The sequence below is a fragment of the Harpegnathos saltator genome, unplaced genomic scaffold, assembly GCF_003227715.2.
Source record: "Harpegnathos saltator strain DR-91 unplaced genomic scaffold, Hsal_v8.6 scaffold202, whole genome shotgun sequence".
NCBI lineage: Eukaryota > Metazoa > Arthropoda > Insecta > Hymenoptera > Formicidae > Harpegnathos > Harpegnathos saltator.
In genome coordinates, this window is record NW_020229987.1 from 2,602,288 (window position 1) to 2,623,956 (window position 21,669).

The following is a 21,669-nucleotide window of genomic DNA, read 5'->3' on the forward strand; positions in this document are numbered from 1 at the left end:
ACCTCGTTGATGACATAGCTAAAACAGTCGATGTTGTCATCGCTTTTGAATTATCGCCGGGTATCTCTGGGCCTCTTTGCCAATATGAAAATTTACCCAGGGCTGATAGTCTTTAATATCTTAATTATCTCTCTTTAATTATCTCGTGTCAGTGTCATACAGATTTGTGTTTCTTGAGTAGTCCGCCAGATGGAGACTCTGGGGCTTACGACACCCTTCGTACAAAGTAGTTCCATTAATTACTCTGTTAAGGGAGGAAATTAACTTCGTTTTGCATACTGCAGCAATAATTGCAATCTCGGTCATCGGCGCGGTCAACGTTGAACACGGTAAGGCTCAGAGATCAATATCGATGTTATTCTACGAACCATGTTGTTCGTACAAACGCGCGCGCGCGCTGTAGCGCCGTCAGGACGATTCGAACTTCGTACATAGTCACGACGCGTGGCGTCGCGGCACCCCCGTCGTCAGTCTAAATGCATTCGCCGTGACGTTCGCGTTTCGCCACTTTTGTCGACGTCTCGAGCCGCCGATTCCCGCCAAAAAGCCGCAGTTATGTTCATCTGGTTATAAAGTTGCGCTGCCTCGTTGCCGGTGTAAGTGCAAGGCGAATCGTCGAGTGCGAACTTCGTGCACTCGACGTCGACGTCGTGATCTCGTCGAAGGGTGAGAAAAAACGTGCGTAGCAGAATCGGCGCATTCACAACGCCGACATCGACGTCGTGAATCGTTAATACAGCGTATCAGGACGCGCGTGTCTCTCGCGGCGCCCCAGGCCGAACGGTCTGGAAATCACAACGACGTGAAAATGACGAAAAGAGGACTGAAGGAACTTGTTGCCGAAGTAACAGAGTGATGTTACGGGTTAATGACGTATTAATAACATATTTATTATCATTATTTGACGTTATTATGTTTATTGAGCGATTCGATCATGACTCTGCAGGGAAGTAAAACAATAATAAGGCCTCAGACATATAATTAATAAATATGGGAAAGCCAATAAGAGCCATCGCTGAATTTTGCAATTGAAAATATAAATTGTTTTATGATTAATATCAAATAAAGCAATATATTGCAGCACATTGTACAAAAGTTTCGGTCGTGTTTATGAACCTCTTTAGCTACTTCAACGATACAAAATGTACTCATAACTAAATGTCTTACAAAAATTATTCGATAATTTTCTCGTCATTTTAACGTCATTGCGTCTTGTCTGGTGCTCATAGCGACCGCTAAATGTATCTTTCTGATTGTCAAGCTGAAACAATGTATACGTGATATTTAAGGAAAAGAAAAAAACACGTTTATTTAAGGAAATCAGGATTTGCAATTAGAAAGACATTTACATAGCGTTCGCCATACGTTCAGAATAAAGTCCTTGAGACTCGATATCTTTTCAGCCTACCTATCTTCCTTCGAGTCGATCTCCTTCCCTCCACCGATTCCTGTTTGCCTAACGCGACCTCGACTCTCTTAGAAATGCTTACAATTCAATTAATTCATCAATTTTATTTTTTTACTGTAATGTGTACGCGACACTTTTATAAGCGGTTTTACTGCATATCGGAATGTGAAAGTAACGAAGTTGCTAAATTTACATGGTGTAATCGCAACACCCGATAGGACGAAGTTCTCGTTCAGTGAACGACTTCTCGAAAAATGTCGATGCTCCGATATCGATGAAATAGTATTAACGACTCGCTTGACGTTTTGCAATCAATTTCTTCGATCACGGCATTAAAATGTCAACGTTCAATCGCGGTCCTCTTTTCTATAGTACTTTTTTAAATTGCCGCAATCGCGACTGACGCGTTTCTCGTGTCACGTGGAGTAACCAGTAGCTCAACTGAATTTTCTATTTGGATCGTTTAATATTTTGGCTAGAAAACGACAAGTGTTTGTGAAATACTCCTAAAATTTATTTTTTTTATAAAAGCTTTTCAAACTATTTATACAATAATATCTGTAATATTTTTATTTTAATAAATATTCTTAAAATTATTTATTCAATCCATTTATTTTATATTATTTCATCCACATATATTTTATATTTTTTTATATTTCATCATTTGTAATTATTAAGAGATTAGAAAATCATAACGTTGTCACCATATTTTTTTTTTTCTTTAGATCGACGTTACATGTAAAATCAATCACGATGATTATTAATCAACAACGCATAATTGTTAAGATTTTACTCACACTGAGAAAAGAAGTATTGTTGAGTTAATAAAATACCAGTAACTGCAACAAATGATTTGTTAATTTGGGACAGCAAATGACTCCGTTGTAGTAACAAATGATTTGTTACTTACGACTTATTGCACTAACCAACAATTTTATAATGGGAACAAGTAATATTGCTATGTTAATCCAACAAATCGTAAATTATTTATTTATTGGCAAAACAAAATATGAACAAAGATTAGAAATTATATACATAAGCAAATCAGTTGTATTAACCTTTTTCCAGCACTTGATATTTGATGAAACCACACATGCAATGCTACACTAGCGCGTATCACAATTACCACATAATTCAAATATAGCTCCATTACACCTAATCAAACATTGATAGAAAAAGGTTAGTAAAATAATAATTCTGTGTGTGTATTTTGCAGAAATTTGAGAAAAGAAATAGAGCAACTCATTATTACATTAATCTTTATTTTTAGCACGACGCATTATATAAAATTAATAGATTATTTGATAAAATTGAGGGGGATATACATATACAAAGGCTCGTACTGTAAACATACTTTTATCAATAAGAAAGTCTATAATAATAGTTCGTAACTACTTAAAAAAAAAGTTTATAAATTACTTTAAGAGATGCTTTTATCTATACAGAGTATCACAAGCCATCCGACTTTTTTGTAAACGCGACATTTTAGGGAAAAATGTTTCAGACAAAAATTGTATGGTTTCAGATGGGATATATAACAACTATATAATTTTGTTTACAGATAGCGCTACTTTCGAGATATTCATTCATCATTACTTTTCTTAAACGGAAACTCCAATTTTTTACTATATCACATTTAAACCAAACAACTTTTGTCTGAAACATTTTTCTCTAAAATGTTGCATTTACAAAAAAATGGTACGGGTAATCTGTGACACCCTGTATATGAAAGTTTAAAATATGGACCGCAGAAGAGTCATGTACATGTACATATTACGCTAATATGATGTTGCTATTCTTTTTATTAGAAGTTGTACTTACATCCAACAAACATATATCACTTGCATCTGCAGCAATGTATATTTGTTAAAATCACAGATAACGAAAAATGATTTGTTGCGAAAACTGTTTGATTTGTTCCCCATACAATTATCAAACAGAAGTTTTTTTTCTTAGTGTATTTTCATTAAGAAATCGACTAACCGTCTCAAATTCGCAAATAAACGGTCGCTCTCGGTATGAACGTATTAGCAAATAAAATGTCTCATAACACAACAACGTAGATCAACGACGACCGACGTGGCGTGGACGACTGGTCACGAATAAAATTGATCCGGTACGGATCACGTGTTAATCCTTTTTTTTTTCATTCTTTTCTCTTGCGCAATCTTATTCCAGCCATTATTAACCCAGCGATTTGACGGGCGAGCGGTGGTTGTAGCGATGTTATAACCGGCACACGCGCGACTGGGTCAAACTTTGGGCTCCACTTGGTCAAGCGGTCAGTACGTAATCTACCCTTTGCGATCGCGAATTCGCCTTTGTACGACGCGTGTCGGCCGCATTACGTCGCAGAAAAGTATATGACAGCCGGCTCATGGAGAAAACACGCACGCCGCGTAGTGGAGAAACGCGGCAACGAGCGAAATAACATCGTGAAAATGAGGGGAGTCGAAAGTTTTCTGAGGAACGAGAAAATCGTTGCAACACCTTTCACGTCCCGTCGTGTCCCACGCGCGATTTTATCGCACCTTTTATCAAATGTACATATGGTCTCAATGTGGAACTAAGGTGACACGACTCTTTCGCCTCGATGAATTTCGGCGCGTGTCTAATATCCCACGGGGAAATTAATTTTTCCCGAAAAAAATTACCGAAGAACTCTTATCGGATATCAGATGAGTCCTGAAATTCATCTAGGCGAAAGTATCGCAACTTTTAATCATCTACATATATACGCCGGTTTTTTAAATAACTTAAACACTTTCATTATGATGCAATTCGAGAGAGACGCAGAGAAATCCAATGAAAAAACTTGATTTCCACAAATTTTTGAGAGATCGAGTCCTCTCGATGGACCATCGCTTGCATTTCGCGCTGCACCCGCAAAACGTGTCCAAACCGATTCAAAATTCAGTATATGTAAATTTTAGTTTCATGAGAGAGGTCACTGAGAAGATAATCCCGACTCATAAGTAGCTGATAAAATACACAGTTAAGTAGTTCGATAGATGAATAAGATAGAGTAAATTTCTCGCCATGTAATGCTGCGCGAGAATCGTCGGCGAGAAATATTAGCTCACATATTTTCCAGAATTATTGTGAGTGCGTTTGGGAGAGTACTCGCCGCCACTTTCCGATCGTTATTTCGCATTTGTCATATATAAGGTGACGTGCGAGAACGCAGCCTGCACGTGTCGTCCCATTCGGTCTCGTTGCAAACATCAATGAACGTTCAAGCGATGGATCTCGCACGGCGCTGTGATCGCGCGCGTACACTTCGATAAGAACACGTCGGAAGATATGCGTTGACGAGACCTCAGGTTCACGGTCAACCGGCCGAAGGTCGATTGACGTAGCAGGAACAGCCGGTGTTTAACGAGAGAGTGTTTCGGAGCTAGACGACGTTCTGCCAACGAGCGGACGCTCGACGATATAAATTCCACGTTTTATTAATAAGACAAGTAATGGCAGACGATTATCTATGTCATTTGTCATCATTGATTATTCTCAGACTCTACTATATACCAGACATCGGTCGTTCATCTGTTTACCGCTCCCCCGCTGTCTTTAAATGCGTTCTTGATGCTTTTTGTTTCGGGAAATTCACGACGGAACGTACAGAAGGAATGTAATGATACTCTTATAATTATGTACGACATATAGTACTATGGGTTGTGATGTTCACGTTATATCACCTCTGTGAAGTTAGTCCCACCTTTTCAAAATTTGAAAAAAATGAGCAGAGTTCTGATTGCCCCCCAAAGAGTTCAAGAGTTCTCTATCAATAAAAAAAAGAGTTCCGTTGATTAAAGTGGTCAAAACACGAAATAAAGTTATGGGGGGGCCAACTGCACAATTGCGTAAATTTAAAAGGCCATAACTTTTTTACGTTAAACTTTAGCGCTTTGATGCTTAAAGAAAATCGATAGAATTTTTGGGGGGGCTATCAGAACTGTAAACAAATTGACCGATTTTTGATAAAAAATTTTCTTCTAATTGGACTTAGAAAATTCGGTATCGACGATACTTTGATGTGCTAGAACTCTTTCATTTCTGCTCGAATCGATTCAAGTCATGAGGAAAACCGTTAGAACTTTTCGGGGGGCTACCAGAACTCTCAAGAAATTGACCGATTTTTGAAAAAAAATTTTCTTTTGTACTTAGAAGATTCCGGCATCTGCGATACTTTGATGAGCTAGAACTCTTTCATTTCTGCTTGAATCGATTCAAGTCATAAGTAAAATCGATAGAACTCTTCGAAGGGCTACTAGAACTCCAAAGAAATTGACTGATTTTCGAAAAAAATTTTTTTTCAAAAATTTTTTTTCAAGGTTCAGAATTTTTTTAGAGTTCTGGTAGCCCCCCGAAGAGTTCTATCGGTTTTCCTCATGACTTGAATCGATTCGTGCAGAAATGAAAGGATTCTAACTCATCAAAGTATCGTAGATGCCGAAGTTTCAAGTACAAGAGAAAATTTCTTTTCAAATATCGGTCAACTTTTTGAGAGTTCTGGTAGCCCCTCGAAGAGTTCTATCAGTTTTTCTCATGACTTGAATCGATTCGAGCAGAAATGAAAGAGTTCTAGCTCATCAAAGTATCGTCGATGCCGAATTTTCTAAGTACAAGAAAAAAATTTTTTTTTTAAATCGGTCAATTTCTTGAGAGTTCTGGTAGCCCCCCGAAGAGTTCTATCGGTTTTCCTTGTGACTTGAATCGATTCGAGCAGAAATGAAAGAGTTGTAGCTCATCAAAGTATCGTCGATGCCGAATTTTCTAAGTCCAACTAGGAGAAAAATTTTTTTCGAAAATCGGTCAATTTCTTGTGAGTTCTGATAGCCCTCCGAAGAGTTCTATCGATTTTCTTTAAGCATCAAAGCGCTAAAGTTTAAGTTAAAAAAGTTATGGCCTTTTAAAATTTATGCAATTGTGAAGTTTCCCCCCTCCCATAACTTTATTTCGTGTTTTGACTACTTTAATCAACGGAACTCTTTCTTTTATTGATAGAGAACTCTAGAACTCTTTGGGGGGCAATCAGAACTCTGCTCATTTTTTTCAAATTTTGAAAAGATGGGGCTAACTTCACAATCGTTATATTTGTTCAACTGAGTTATGTTTAATTTTTCCACAACAAAAATTTCGGAAGACTAATCTGAAAATATAAATCAAGAAGCCTTTTCCCACAAAATGCGCGGAGATAATATATTATAACTTGTTTTCTATCAATTCTTTTCAAACAAGATTTTTTTTTATTTCACTATTGGTTTAAGTGTTATAATTTTCATAAAATTATTACACTTGGTGTTATAAAGTTCTATAATAATTTTTACAAAATTAATATAATTTTTCTCAACAGTTGTATAAAATTTTATAGTAATTTTTACAACTTTTCGTTTATCGATTTCTTCCTGTTTGGATACCGCTTTCCTTATTTTAAAATTCAAATGTATAGAAATATGCTGGATTTTTCTCCCAAGTTAAATGTGTGTATTTTCTTTTATAAGTTTGTTTGCAACGTTTCAATAACATTTTAATTTAATCGACCTGTTAAAGAACGTCTTATTGACGTTATAAATAATCGAGATAGTTTTTTGTTGCAATTTTTTAACGAAAATCCGCCGAAAGAGATGTCTAAAAGCGAATTGATACTTCTCGAAGAGAAGAAGGAAAGCGCACGGATTATCGATGAGTTTGATTTGAACGACTATCGGAGAGCGATAATGCAAATTTGATAGAACGAAAAATCGATAAGCAGGCTCTTATTCTTGGAAACAAGTCACCTCAAACACATGTTTGCTCGATGCGACTAGAACCAGCTTCGACTTGTCGCGATTCTCATATTTCTTTATTCGTATTTATTAAACTTGATTTTTTATCAAACAGCTATTACGTTCAATTGATTTTAATTGGCTCTAATCGAAGTGATATACAGACTGTTAGTAGTTTGTTTTCAGTGCTTGTGCACAAATTCTACAATATCTTGAAATTAAGTAACTAAATTGCATTCATATCATTCTGCTGTTATTACAAAAATGTTACCTAGATCCATGCTATATAATTATCGCGATAATTGCAATTTAACAATTATCATCCGTTTATCGGCCATATTGTATATGCACACACGCAATGTTTACTTTTGCTTTCGTGGTGTATGTATACGGCACTATCGAGCGGAATAGTAGCATAATTTAGTCATAGTCGTACATTTTGCAGTTCATACAATACCATTCGATCTCGCTTCAACATAGACGCTTTAAAACGCTTCGACGTCGCACTCTAAAACTTACTCTTTTTCTACCGTTTATGTAAACCTTATGACAAATTCATGATACGATTACACGCACACAATGATCTACCATTTCGTTTCCAGATGTCCGAGTCTGTAAAAGTAGCGGTGAGATGTCGGCCTATGTCCAACAAGGAGCTGCAGCAAGGATGCCGGGTACGTGACAGATCTTTCAAACTTTCCCTATCTGTCTTCATTTTCTATTCATTCTCCTTCTCAAAAAACGTATCGATGAAAAATATAATTTACGTAACAACCATAGGAAAAATATTAAAATTCTACATTGGGAAAAAATGTCTAGCTTTTTTTGTCATAATTACACAATAAAATAATTATAATCAGCAAAATTATTTCGAGGTTGGAAATACTCCTAGTGGTGCAATGACAATAACTTTATATTCATATTATATATTATATTTTTACTTAGAGTTGTTCTGATTTTGCTCAAAAAGCCTGAAATTATTACACGACTTGATACAATATCTTTGAACAACAAAGCAATATTTTTAGCATCGAAAATAATTATAACTTTAGTGGTTTATTAAACAACTATTTTTAATTAAATATTAACTTTTTAAATATCAACTTTCTTTCCTCCCTCAGTTTACAATCTTGTAGTATGCAGTAGAACGAAGATATCGAGCTTATTCACTTGCACCTATGCGTGCACTCGACTCTTTACAATATGTGTGCGCGCGCGCGCGTGTGTATGTGTGTGTAGCAGCTAATCAATTTGTTGTTTTCTTTCCGCTCGGTTTATCTTCACTCTGCGAACTTCGGCGCGAAAAACGTCATTGTCATATCGAGCGTGCTGTAGCCTAGCGACCGCATCAAAACACGCGCGCTCGTCAACGCACGACGGATGTTGCACTTCTTGTTGCACTTTTCGTGACGGCGATAACAGCAACAGTGTGCCTTTCCACGCTTTCCACGAATCTGCCTTTCATTTGGACAGATATATTCCTCTTGAAAGTCTCCCAACATGTAAACTCTCGGAGAGCAGGTGCGGTACATTAAATATATCGACGCGCGCGCGCGTATGCATCTCTTTTCTCCGCTTAGGATCCATCGAATTGGAACGAATTAAAGTAAATGGAAGAATTGCACGACACGAATTCTGGATATCGCTGTCAATTGTATCCCAAATTATAGCGCTCGTGGACAGCACCATTCGATCATTTATTCTTGCCAGCTGCAAAATTCCAAACCAATAGCTCTTCAAAAAACGAAGAATCCTCACGAAGTGCCACTAAAAGGCAGGAAGAATGTAAATATGACGGCATATACAGAGGTTGTCTGAAGGATGTTTGGAATTAAATTATCCAAGCACTTTCATGTGCAGGTAGAATTCGTTATTTAAAGATTCTTTTATTCTCATCCACAAGAAAAACGGTTGTATTTATATATGATTAAAATAAATTTATATGAATTTATTATATGATATTGTGTATAATTATTACATACAATATTTAAATTAATAATATATTGATTATATAATGAATTGTATATAATTATATGTGAGCCATATATATGTGAATGTTGTCTTTGAATAGCCACGTACATAACAATACATAATTATACATGTCTACGTATGTAACAATACATATTTATGCATGTCTACATAGAGAAAAATACCGTTGGAGAAAGAAAAAAAATACGATTCAGTTGAACATCGATATCACGAGCTGCTGCAAACCTAAGCAATGTTACTTCAGTTGTATTTGTACAACTGCATTCTTTCCAGCGCGGGCATATATAATTATTATGATTATAATTAGGCACGATTATATTGGATGTCCCAGTATCCCCGTATCACCCGATTTTTTTATAAGCGCGATATTTTAGAGAAAATGTTTCAGACAAAAGTTGTTTGGTTTGAAGGGAGACATGAAATAGCGATAGCATTTTGCTCCCAAATGACGCCATTTTCGAGATATTCACTGATCATTAATTTTCTTAAATGGAATTCTCAATTTTTTATTACATCATCTTTTTCTACCAATTGATTTAAATAATTTTCGTCTGAAACATTTTTCTCTAAAATGTCGTGTTTACAAAAAAATCGGTGGACACCCAGTATATGGCCGCATAGAGAGGCAAAATTTGTATAACTTCCTCCCATGCAGTTTAACGAATTCTGTATGCTAGACACCTATATCCAGACACCCTGTATAAACACATACACACACATACACAGACGGCCGCGTATGGGCGGCCGGGCGGTACATGTAACATATACATGTATATGCAGCACGTGTGTCGTCATTTACAGGAAAGATGGTAAAGAGTGACTTGGCCGGTATCGATTTGGCACATATTCGTCGCGCCATCGATAAACGCGCGTAAATGTTGTACGCGAAGCGCCCAGCTCTTTTATCTGTGTTGCATGCATCGGCGCACCTGCGACGTGCACGCTCTCTTTCACGATTTTTCATCGTTCCATCCAGCGAATTTTCAATTCTGCCTCTCTCGTATTCACTCTCGACGCGATGCAAGGTTCTTCTCTCTTGCAATTCTCCCATCAATTTATGCCCGGTGTTTATGTTAAACTTTTATGTATTTTGTATTAAAGTGAACATTCCACTTGGTGTGACCAAGTGTTCTCAACATGAAAATTAATTAATTAATTAATAATAAACATGTCAAGTACAGGATATTGGTATTGTTGGAAAGCTCGAATCTTTTAATCGCGCTATATTTTTTCTAATTTATAGGTAGATTTCAATTTACTTGCAACATGTCCTCAGAAACGGCTGAAGCATCATTTAGTAGCATGACTGTTTAATTTCGGGGAAGTTAAAAAATCATTTCACAGATCTAATAAATAAATGTTCGACATTGACTGTCAACTTCTCAGATCTCGACAAATGATTCGAACTGTCGCCATCAGCAGTACTTTCGTAATTACGATGTTCCAGCATTTGCTATGGCTTTGAATTTTAATTGAAACTTATTGACGACCGATAATATTTCAAATTTAAAGTAAGGGCACGTATTCGAGACAAATATGATCCCATGTCAGCTGATTCATTAAGGAAAGCGTATACAATCGTCACTAATTGGGACATTCGTCTTAATTTCGGACGAATGCCTTTGAACAAAAAGATTCAGGACACATCTGGGTACTGCCGTGCGCATCCGAGCGGACATAAAAAGTAGACGGTGTTGAGCCGCGCGGCGGTGTCCTCGCGGGTCGTTAAATAGTTTATGCTTCGACGTAGGTAATGTCAATCCGATGCACCACTGCGATTCGCCTACAACATGTGCCTATATCAACGAGGCGAGGCTAAACGAAGCGGTGCATCGGTGTGACGAGGCATGACGAAAGAAGTAGAAGAAGGTAGTGTGTCACTGCGTGTCGAGTCACATCTAACGTTCTTATCACTGGCCGAGAATGCTATATCGTGTTCCACATTTAGAGCTAAGTGCGGCTCTACTTGTTCAGTTTGCATTCGTTTAATCGGAGATCAATGTTGTCCTTATGCCGAGAGCATTTAACACCAAACGCAACACGCTAATCGGCCCTCGCGGTTCGCCGATGCTCGATGAAACTGTAGTTCGCGATTGCATGTTTCCCTAGAGAATTGCCTTGAAAATCGAAAATTTTATCGAGAGTCATAGTTTTCAGCATTGATCGAATGTGGAATTTATCTCAGATGATTCTCGTTATTATTGTTGATTATTGAAGTTTGTTGTCGATGTAACTTCACACTGAGATTGAAATAATTCTCTCGCAACAGCCTAACAATGTTCAATTATTTCAATTTTAATTGCAATTGTCGGACGTAAGTTTAAATCACTTAACTCTTAATTTAAATTTCAATTATTTCGAATTCTGCAACCACGTCAAGAATTATCTCAATTTCTAGATCATTAGATAAATTATAAATAAATAAACTAAATAATTTCAAAATATTTTCTAAGATACTTCAAGTATATTCTTAAAAATTCTGAAATAATCTTAACGACTAATTTGAATTATATCAGCAGCAATTTTAATAAGTTAATTGAAATGAACTAAAAATTTGATTGACCCAAAAAGTTGTTCAAAGATGGAAGGAAATTATTAAAAGTAGAAGCGCATATTTCGAAAATTAAAATGTATATTTCATTTTTCTATAAACAGTCTATAAACAGTCAATTTTATTAAAGAAAAAGGCATCGAATTAATTTACACCTGATAATATAACGCAGGTAAAAAGAAAGAAGTAAGAAGTTTTCATATCAAAACAGGAATTATTTAAAATCGAACTCGCTATCTGCAGCGACATTTATTTAAATTATTGATTTTTCTACGAGCTTGGTATGTTCAATATGTAAAGAGTCCATTTGAAAATACGCTTCTCCTTTTCTAGCTATAAGCCACTTGAACGTATATGTATATAACAGCTTTGACTTCCGTGCACGAGAGTTACTGTTTAACAAACCCTTTGTAAGTATATAATTGATCATAGGTTGGGATATAGTTTCGTCCATGTTTTGCGGACGGACTTGCATTACGCATTCCCAGCCGACGGAATTTTATATTCGCGGAACTCACCTTTCCGCGGAACTCACCTCATTTGTGAGTCACCCGTAGTTTCCGATGCCGTCCGTTATCGAGCATCCGTTTTTCGCCGCATAATGTGCAACAATTTTCGCATCGATCTTATGTCGCGATAAGATTATCCCGTATTTGGGTCATTCTATGAGCGCGAAGATGAGAAGTATAGATTAAGCTATCCGCCATCGCGATTCCCATCGTTTCCGCATTTGTTTTTCGCCGGGTTCGCCGCATTTGTCGCAGAGCTTCAATGACAGTCACATATTAATATCCGATTTAATGAGACAAAACGTGAGAGAACCGGGTATCTAATTAAAATACCACCAAAGTAAGAATTTTAGCATACAATCATGTGTATAATCATAATTCCTATTTTTACAAATATCAGGCAATTTTATCTGACAAGTAAATATCAGACTAGTTAGAAAAAAGCAGGAAATAGGATTTCTCTCTCGAATAGGAAATCTCTTCTCATGAATACAATAATAATTAATAAAATGAATAAAAATATCGAAAACGTGCCTCTAATCAAAATTCTCTAAAAATTAAAACTTCTACTTAAATTGTTTTGTCCATCATAATTCCATTTTTATAAGTACCAGACAATTGTAATAAAAAATAAAAAATAAAATAAAACAAAACAGTATAATAAAAATATTAAAAATAGAAATTCAACTCTTTCCTGCAACTGATATAGTTAGCGTTAATGTAACAAATAAAAATATTGGCCACGTAAAATTCGAATCTCTAATTAAAATTCCATTAAAGGTGTAGAAATTCTAATTAAATCACTTTATCGATCATTATTCCTATTTTTGCAAATATCGAACATTTATAATTTCAAAAATAAGAATTTTCTTTCTGATTGATACGATTAACGTTGATGCAACAAATAAGTAAAAATATTAAAAATGTGAAAGTCAAGTCGCTAATTAAAATTTCATAAAAGTAGAAATTTTAACATAAAATAATTTTTCTGATCTTCTATTTTTATCCGAATTTCTATTTTTATAAATACCAGGCAAAGGCAGTTATAAAAATAGGAACGTTCTCTCCAACTGATAAAATTAACTTTAATGCGGCAGATAAAAATATCGATTGCAACGTACTGTATCTATTCTCGTCATCTATGTGTTTAATTTTTTATTTATCTGCTCAGTATGGCACTTTTGTTGCAGAATGTGGTGACGATCGATCCACTGACGAAATCCTGTACCCTAGAAGGTTCTGCCGCCGCCGGAAGCGGAAAGGTCTACCAATTCGATGCCGCGTTCGGCTCATCCTCCACCACGGAATCGGTGTACGAAAATGTCGGTTCGATGATCGTCGAGGCTGTTTTGGAGGGTTACAATGGCACCGTGTTCGCTTATGGACAAACCGGCTGCGGAAAATCGTTCACGATGCGAAGCTTTATCGAACGGGCCTTGGAACATCTGTTCGAGGCGACTTCGACCGCTAGTTCCGAGACGAGGTATCGTTTCTTGCCTTCGTCTTCTTGTACTAGTAAAATGCGCAAAAACTGACACTATTGGTCGTATAAAATAATAAAGAATAATTATTAGAAATTTTGAAATTAATAGAATCGCATGATGGAGTTTTAGAACTGGAGTTTTTCCAAAACATTTGATTTTTAAATTTTTACTGGCAGCAAAGAGATAGAAACAGAAAATAGAGAATTTACGAAGAATCATTACCACAAGAATTGAAATTTTAATTAAAAAATTAAATTAGATAAAGAAATTTAATTTAATGGCTAATGAATATAGAGAGAAGAAATTATACTTATAACAACTTATAACAACAAAGAAACATATCAGAATCGGTATTGGAAACTTTCCAAGGAAATATCAACCAATCTTTAATTAAATTAAAATTAATTTTTAGACTGTGTATATGTTCTTAATACAGAAAATCAAAATTAACATTAAAAACGTATTTTAAAAGAGTAAGGCTCATAACAAACTATTTGTTTTCTGCCTTTAGGTACTTAGCGTTGCTGAGCTATCTCGAGATCTACAACGAACGGCTGCGCGATCTCCTGCAAGATGACACCGGTGAGAGCTTGACCCTGAAGGAGGATCCAACGCGAGGCACCTACGTTGCAGGTGGTCTACGCGAGGTCACGGTGAAGGATGCTACCGAGTGTACCGCACTGGTGCAGCAAGGTGACCAGAGGAGAGCCGCGGCCGCGACGAAGATGAACGCCGCAAGTTCGCGTAGCCATGCGGTACTGACGTTGTCATTGGAGGCAATCGCCATCAACGACGACGACAAACGTGGCAACGCGATCAGAAGAGGTCGGCTGCATTTGGTTGACCTCGCCGGCTCCGAGAGACAGACCAGAACCGGCGCAACCGGTGATCGCTTGAAGGAAGCTGCCAGTATCAATCTTAGTTTATCCGCCTTGGGAAATGTTATCAGCGCCTTGGCTGCCGGTAACGGACGCCATGTCCCATATAGGTATAAGATACTTCTCTCGAAGATTTAGAAATGTTTAAGGATGTATTCCAAGATTCATTGGCAATTGTCATTTCACGATATCTCAATATCTTGATACGAAAATAATAAATTTATTTTGACTTACCGACACTTTAATATTTCACTTATGAAATTTGACAGGAGCGGAAATATACTGATGTCTTACTTAACAATATAGACCAGTGAACGTGCCTCACAATGTAGACACTTAAAAACGTAGACATTTAAAAACAAACCTAATTAAAAGTTGTGTAAGAGCAAATTATTTATTTTCCATTGAATAATATACAGTCAATTAGATAAAAAATAACTTTTGTTCTTCAGAGACAGCAAACTGACGAGGTTGCTGCGCGACAGTTTGGGTGGCAACGCGCGGACGCTGATGATCGCGTGTGTGAGTCCAAGTGACGTCGACGCCGAAGAGACGCTGAGCACACTGCGGTACGCGGCGCGTGCCCGTTGCATCAAGAACAAACCGGTGGTGAACGAGGACCCGAAGGACGCGCTGCTACGACAGTACCAATTGGAACTTCAACGTCTGCGACAGTTGCTGCGCTCGAGCGACCAATCGACCATCGGATCGGACTCCCAACGAGAAGCGGATGAGGAGGCAGATAGTTTGAGAGAGAAACAATACCTCGAAGAGGTGGAGAGGCTGAGGAGAGAGTGCGAGAGCTCGAATCTGTCAGCCCAGAAGCTGAAGGAAGAGCTAGAAGCTCTGAAATCTCGTCACGAATCAGAATTGAACAATGTCGGTAAGAGCGGCGCCACACAGGAGAACCAGGTTCTGGACGAGTTGGACAAGGAGCGCGCGGAGAGGCGCAGAAAGAAGAGAGAGGCAGCAATGCAGGATGTGTTGAAAAGGCTGGAGAAACTGACGATCGGCGGCGAGGAGATTGACAATGCGGAGCTAAAGAAGCGCAGGGAGAGAAGAAGAAAGAGGCTGGAGGCTCTCGTGGGAGCACTCGAGGCCAATGACGCCAATGGTAGTGTCTTCCAGGTCTACGGTCAGTTGAGGTTCGTCAAGAGATACTTGATATCTTGTTTCATTTCGATAGACAATACGAGCGTTATTTATAATTCTATCTTATATTTTATATCAAAAAACAAGTCTATAACTTCGACTCTATTAATACATTTATAATGTTTGCAAATAAATTCTGCAGTTTACGATGATCTTTTTATTTATATAATAATTAATCTTTTTTTCATATAATAATAAATATTGTGATAAATTTTTATGTAATAATAAAAATAAATGTATTTGTTCTTCTAACAAATCTCTCTATACCAAATTTGGAACCAAATTTTCCATTTTGTTGTTAACTCAAGGAGATTTTAAATATAAGATTGATCTATAAATATTGTCCACATAAAAAAGAAAAATATTTATTTTTATTGGAAATTTAATTCTACAAATTCTAAACGCGCTTAACGAATATACTTGCGAGCAGGTCGACAGAAGACGCACTGAAGAGGATGGCGAAGAAAGTGAAACAGCTGGAAGCGGAAGCGGCGGACCTCCAGGCGTCGTGGGACGCCGAGCGCCGCGAATTGCTGCGCAGAGAACTGCTCATGTCGCAACTGTGTGACCTTATGGTGCCCCAACTCCGTCCAGGTTGTCCATTTCGCGATATCGCGGCGGTGAGAGCGGCAGCTACGTGGTGCGATGAGCTCGGTCGGTGGCGCTTGCCGGACGTGACTCCACATATCCCCCTCCCCCCAGCGGCTCCTGTCTCGTCGCAGAGGGATGTTCTCCACCCTACTGTGATATCCCCGGCCAAAGCGGATCTCAACAACAACAGCAACAACGGCAATGACAATGACGACGAGATCGCTGAGGAGCACGACGACGACGAAGACGCCAGTAAGACTGGCGAGGGGAGGAAGTTCGACATAGCGGACATCTACTTTCGCAGGAGGAGGGTGGACACCCTCTTGGCACATGCCAGAGAAGTGAAGAATAAAAATTTCGGTGAGTCCGGGTTTCATTCGCAGCCTGCGATCTTTATTGGCGGTCGTCGTCGTTTAATTTTTTTCGAAATGCTGTGAAAGTTCCAAAAAGGGTTCTCAAAGATGGTCAAAAAGGGTCTTCAAAAAATGATATGCGATATTCAAAAAATGATATGTGAGGACCATCAAAATAAAAATTTACAGTAGAGGTTACCTCGAAATCAGTCGAAAATTTCTCACTGTTAAGTCAGTCTAGAAATAAATGGAAATCGCGGAGAACTAAATCTGAAGAGTAAAGATATAAATTCGAGTCTCAATTCATGGATTTTATCTATGGCGTCTCAATGAATTTCTTTTATGGATTTTATATACAGTTGTAAGCATATATTACAGGCAATGTGTTGTCTTGATGGAAAAGCACTTCCCTTCTGGCCAAAAAATGTGTCCGTTTCTCTTTAAATTTGTCGCTCAATTGTTACAATAAATTGGCATAATACTCGCCATTTACTGTTTTTCCCCTTTTCGATGTAGTCGATGAAGATTATTCTATGCGAATCCTAAAAAGACAGTCATTGTGGCTTTTTCTGCTGACAAAACTATTTCTGCCTTCTCTAAAAAATCTCTGTGCGCCCATTGTTTTAATCGCACTGTTGTTCCTAAAGTGTAATTGGATCGACCAAAGTTTTGTTTCTGGTTATAAATCGCCGCAAAAAGTCCTTTGAATTGTGATGAAAGTCAAGGGAAACAATAGATTGGTCTAACTGTTTATTGCGGTGTGAACAAATACGGCGCGAAGTTTTTCATATCTATTTCTTCAATTAAAATTTCAGTTAAAATTACGCACTAAAGATGCACACTGCCATTAAAAATGCTCATTATGTCTGCTATCTCGCACACTTTTACACGACGATCATTCGATACAATCATTTTCCGTTTTTTAACGTCTACTGCGCGGTTCATCATTTGTATCTGCACGACTACGCTTGAAACTTTTAAATTTTTCTAGCTACTTTCTCAATTACTTTTTGCAGTTGTTTTTCAGGTATTTTTTCGGTTATTCTTTTACAGTTATGTTTCTCTCAGTTTTAATGATTTTGTAACAGCATTATTTTTCATATATTTATTTCCATTTTAATAATAACGATGACAAAACAATTATATTTTCTAAATAAAGATAACAAATTATGTTTTGAAATTATCAGTTAACAGTAATGAAAATGAGTAACTTTTAAACTTTTAGATAACTTTTCCTTAATCTTAAACATTATCATAAATTATTATAACCTTAATTATAATTTATACTATTACCTATTATAACTTTGGAATTAATTTCTTTAATCTTAGAAACCCGTAACTTTGGAAATTATATACATTATTCATTTTTGTTCTATACTGAGATTTTAAAATTATCCTTCCATAATATTTTACAAGTAGCAAATGTTTTTTATGGAGATAAGAGGTTGGATTGTAACTAGAACTTGAAGATACAAGAGAAAATTTTGTTCTGTATTGGTATGTCAATTATTTTTGTTTAAAGGCTAAAGCACCAAAAGCGTTTACTTTTACCTTAATTGCCTCAGATTGCTTTTACTTAAATTCACATCCCCGACCTTTCTTGCGCCGGCAATATCGCATCTGAATGTCCGTACATTATGATCGTTAATTACCCGCGGTCGAGAAAAGAGCGACGGGCAATTTCCCGCATGGTAATTGAGTTAACAAAGACGCAGAAGCGAGATTTCACGGTGGCAACGCCGTTCTTTCTAATCAGCCCAAGGCTCTCAGGTCCAAGGCTCCTAAATCCAAACGATCAGCATCAAAACTTCCGACTCTACTTGACCGATTCTACTGAATGGCTCCTCACAAAGAATCCCGCGAATTGCGCAGTTTTCCGATTAATGCGACGATACGGCATTTTCAGAGCTAGGCAGTCGACTGAGCAGATCCGGCGGTTCGGAGGACGCGGCGCCCATCGCGGGCGGCTACTTACAATTGAATGCCTTGAACTTGCAAAGCAGCGCGCCGATATTAGGCGAGATCAGTAGCGGTAGTTACAGTCCGAGCCAGCGGCGATCTGCGATACGAGGCGGCTGGGTCGACGAGCAGCTACCTAATCGGACCTACAACTCCTTCGGCGGCACGGCGAAGAAGCATCCACCTCGCATCCTGGAGGCCTTGCCTTCATATCCGCAAGGCAACACATCCTTCAAGTCTTTTGTTGGCGAGACAGCCTTAAAAGGGTACGTGAGATAGGTTTTTGTCTAAGTTTTAATTGAAATTTAATTAAGAACAATTGCTTCTAAATCCAAATGTATATGGGTGTGTGTGAGAGTTGATCCTTTGCTAAATTCCAATTAAAATTTAATTGGATTTGGATGTTTCTGCAAATGGTTAATTTATGAAACAATTATAAAAGTGTAATATAAAATATAAAATAAATATAAAGAAATATATAAAATAAGAAATATATAAAAAGAAAAATATATACAGCAATATAAAATTTAGTAAAAATATATAAATATAACATAAATATTATGTTAGTAGATATGTTATAATTTAAATACTTGATTTTTAACGTTGCTTAAACTTGATATATTTTAATTGTGAATTGATGTTCTTTTTTAAATTTTTCTTCAATCTAAAAAACTTTCTCAGATGTAATTTCGTTAATTATACATTAGATATTTTGCACCGAATCTATTTGAATACAGATTCTTTATGTGCAAGTGTTAAGTCAGACTGTATAAAATTTGAAAATATTTAATAGAATATCTGAATATTCTAAATATTCAACAGAATATCCGAGCAAGGACTGCCGCCGAGATTGATACGCGATAATGACGATTATGGTAACCGTCATCATCCGTTCCACATCGGACACGCTTGCTCACCGACTTATTGACGAGTGAGCTGTTAATTTCGTCGAGAATCTCAGACCACGACTGTGTTAAAGAAACTAATGGAGAAGCTGTGCGTATATACGAGGTACATAAGAAAATAGAACAAGTAAACATAATTGATTAGATCGATTACATAAACGGGTACGACTTGTCGATGACGCTTCCTTTCACTGAAAGAGCGGAAAACAATTCTTGCACTGAACACATATTTCCTTTATCCTAGACACGACGCGTGTTGATTTAAACGTTACAATTAGATAAAACATCTTCCTTGCGTTAAAGTCCGTCCGTTTGCGTTCGCTTCTTAATCTTTGTTCGCTGTTATACGTAAATAATGTTTCTAACAAACATGATTCTTTTATAGTTTGAAAAAGCAGAAGTCAAGGTGAACAGTCAAGTCAAATGTCTACAATGAGAGGCATCGTCTACAGCGAAGATGTTGAGTGATAAATTAAAATGCAAATCGCGAGACGTCGTCTCTCTAGCAATTAATATATTTATCTCCTTGATCTCTCTTATGTAACTCTAAAACTCAGCGAAACCGAATAAACAACGTGTAAAGATTACTCGCGCGTCGCTAAGAAATATTGTTTTTTTTCCTTTTTTTTCTTTTTTTTTTTTTGACACACTCGCACAGTGGACTGAGCATTCTTCGACGTTCAAGAGATTTATCAAATCGCGATTTGATTTTTACTACGATATTATAAACACGATTTCTGCTCGACAGCAGATATTTTTGTATTTAGCAGTAACGTGCGTACAAATTTTACGACGTGGCCTTTTCTCACGTACCTGATCTGATCTGCCTCATTTAACGGACCTAAAAGTGAGAGTTTGGAAAGGAAACCGCGGAACAATTTCATGCGAGTACGCGGAGCGTGCATATACTGAGTGGCGTGCGACGAAACAACCGCGTCTCAATGTGTTTTCTATTTGCTCCACTAAGAAATACGTAAATATCTTTCAGTAGTATAAAAAGAAAGAAAATTGAAAGATAAAAAAATTAATATTATTTTTATTTTAATACGAATTAAGTAATGATAAGTAATATGAACTGATATCAGAATAATATTAATAATAATATCAAGAGGAATCATCAATCATAATACAGTATTTTTATCAACTCTTTTCTTCATTGCAAAATAAAAATTACTTTTAGGCCTCATTGGTCTCTAAGAGAAGATTAAAAACTTGTTATTTATTTTATATATATATATATTCATATATATTATATATTCATATATATTATATATTCATATATATATATATATATTCATATATATTATATATATTCAAGATTAAAATTCTTATATCTCCTTATTCATTATTATCTATGTAATTGTATATTTCTCTTTTTACACGAGATAATTCATTAATATACATGGCATGTTATGTTATAAATAAATGTTTATTTATTAATTTATTATTTACTTTTTTATGATTTATATCATTTATTATTATATTATTGTATTATTTATTATTTTTATTATTTATATATTCATCTAAATATTTAAATATTTATTTCCAAGAAAGAGCAAGAAAAAGATCCATTGATATATATAAACTGTTTAAAGTAAATGTAATAAATGCTCACGAAAAATGATATTATAAATTATAAACTGCAAACCCTCTCGTTACATTACATTAATCTCTTCTAATTTCTCATATTGATGTCACAAGAGTGTTGCTTCCTCGCACTTGCCACCCGGTACGACGTTCACCGTTCTGATCTCTATACCCCGTCGCATAGGATATCCGAAATTTAGTGCGCCAGTCGGGTTGTAAAAACAAGATATCCAGAGAAACTGTGGGAAGGAAAGCCGTTAAACGTTTGGAGTCGGCGATTCCGCGAATCGTTTCGCATCAATCAGCTCGACTTGAATATCACCATTGAATATTACCGTTGATATATCACGTAGTTACGACGATCCAATTAATGTCGAACGCGAGACGTCATTGTGTCGAATCGTCCTTCCCGATTTCTCCGGTCGAACGCTTTTTACTCTCGATGAAAGATAGCCCAAAGGACCAAAGTCGGCGTGAGCGTTACTTTTAAAGCATTATGTACATAAATGATGTATATATATGTTGTAAATACATA

General features: G+C 36.6%; 1 protein-coding gene across 3 annotated transcripts; it reads left to right on the forward strand.

Moving 5' to 3' along the window:
• The first annotated feature begins 471 nt into the window (after nucleotides 1-471).
• Nucleotides 472-20,564, forward strand: LOC105186869 (osmotic avoidance abnormal protein 3). Of its 3 annotated transcripts, none has more exons than XM_019843075.2 (9): nucleotides 472-678; nucleotides 7,779-7,850; nucleotides 13,416-13,708; nucleotides 14,221-14,697; nucleotides 15,040-15,732; nucleotides 16,170-16,690; nucleotides 18,590-18,908; nucleotides 19,465-19,653; nucleotides 19,933-20,564. In XM_019843075.2, exons 2-8 carry the CDS (start codon nucleotides 7,779-7,781, stop codon nucleotides 19,568-19,570), a joined length of 2,481 nt encoding a protein of 826 aa, XP_019698634.1. In that variant the 5' UTR covers nucleotides 472-678; the 3' UTR covers nucleotides 19,571-19,653; nucleotides 19,933-20,564. The 3 variants fall into 3 exon arrangements, with proteins under 3 accessions (XP_019698634.1, XP_025153802.1, XP_011145657.2); XM_025298017.1 differs by having other exon boundaries at nucleotides 472-596; XM_011147355.3 differs by lacking the exon at nucleotides 472-678 and having other exon boundaries at nucleotides 6,894-7,850.
• Nucleotides 20,565-21,669: the final 1,105 nt, after the last annotated feature.

What these genes read in the sequence shown, in the direction of transcription:
- LOC105186869 (XM_011147355.3), top strand. Translation starts at nt 7,734, where the DNA reads ATGATACGATTACACGCACACAATGATCTACCATTTCGTTTCCAGATG. An exon ending in AGTGAAGAATAAAAATTTCG is followed by an intron (nt 16,691 to 18,589) that starts GTGAGTCCGGGT and finishes CGGCATTTTCAG; the next exon opens with AGCTAGGCAGTCGACTGAGC. An exon ending in GGCGAGACAGCCTTAAAAGG is followed by an intron (nt 18,909 to 19,464) that starts GTACGTGAGATA and finishes AATATTCAACAG; the next exon opens with AATATCCGAGCAAGGACTGC.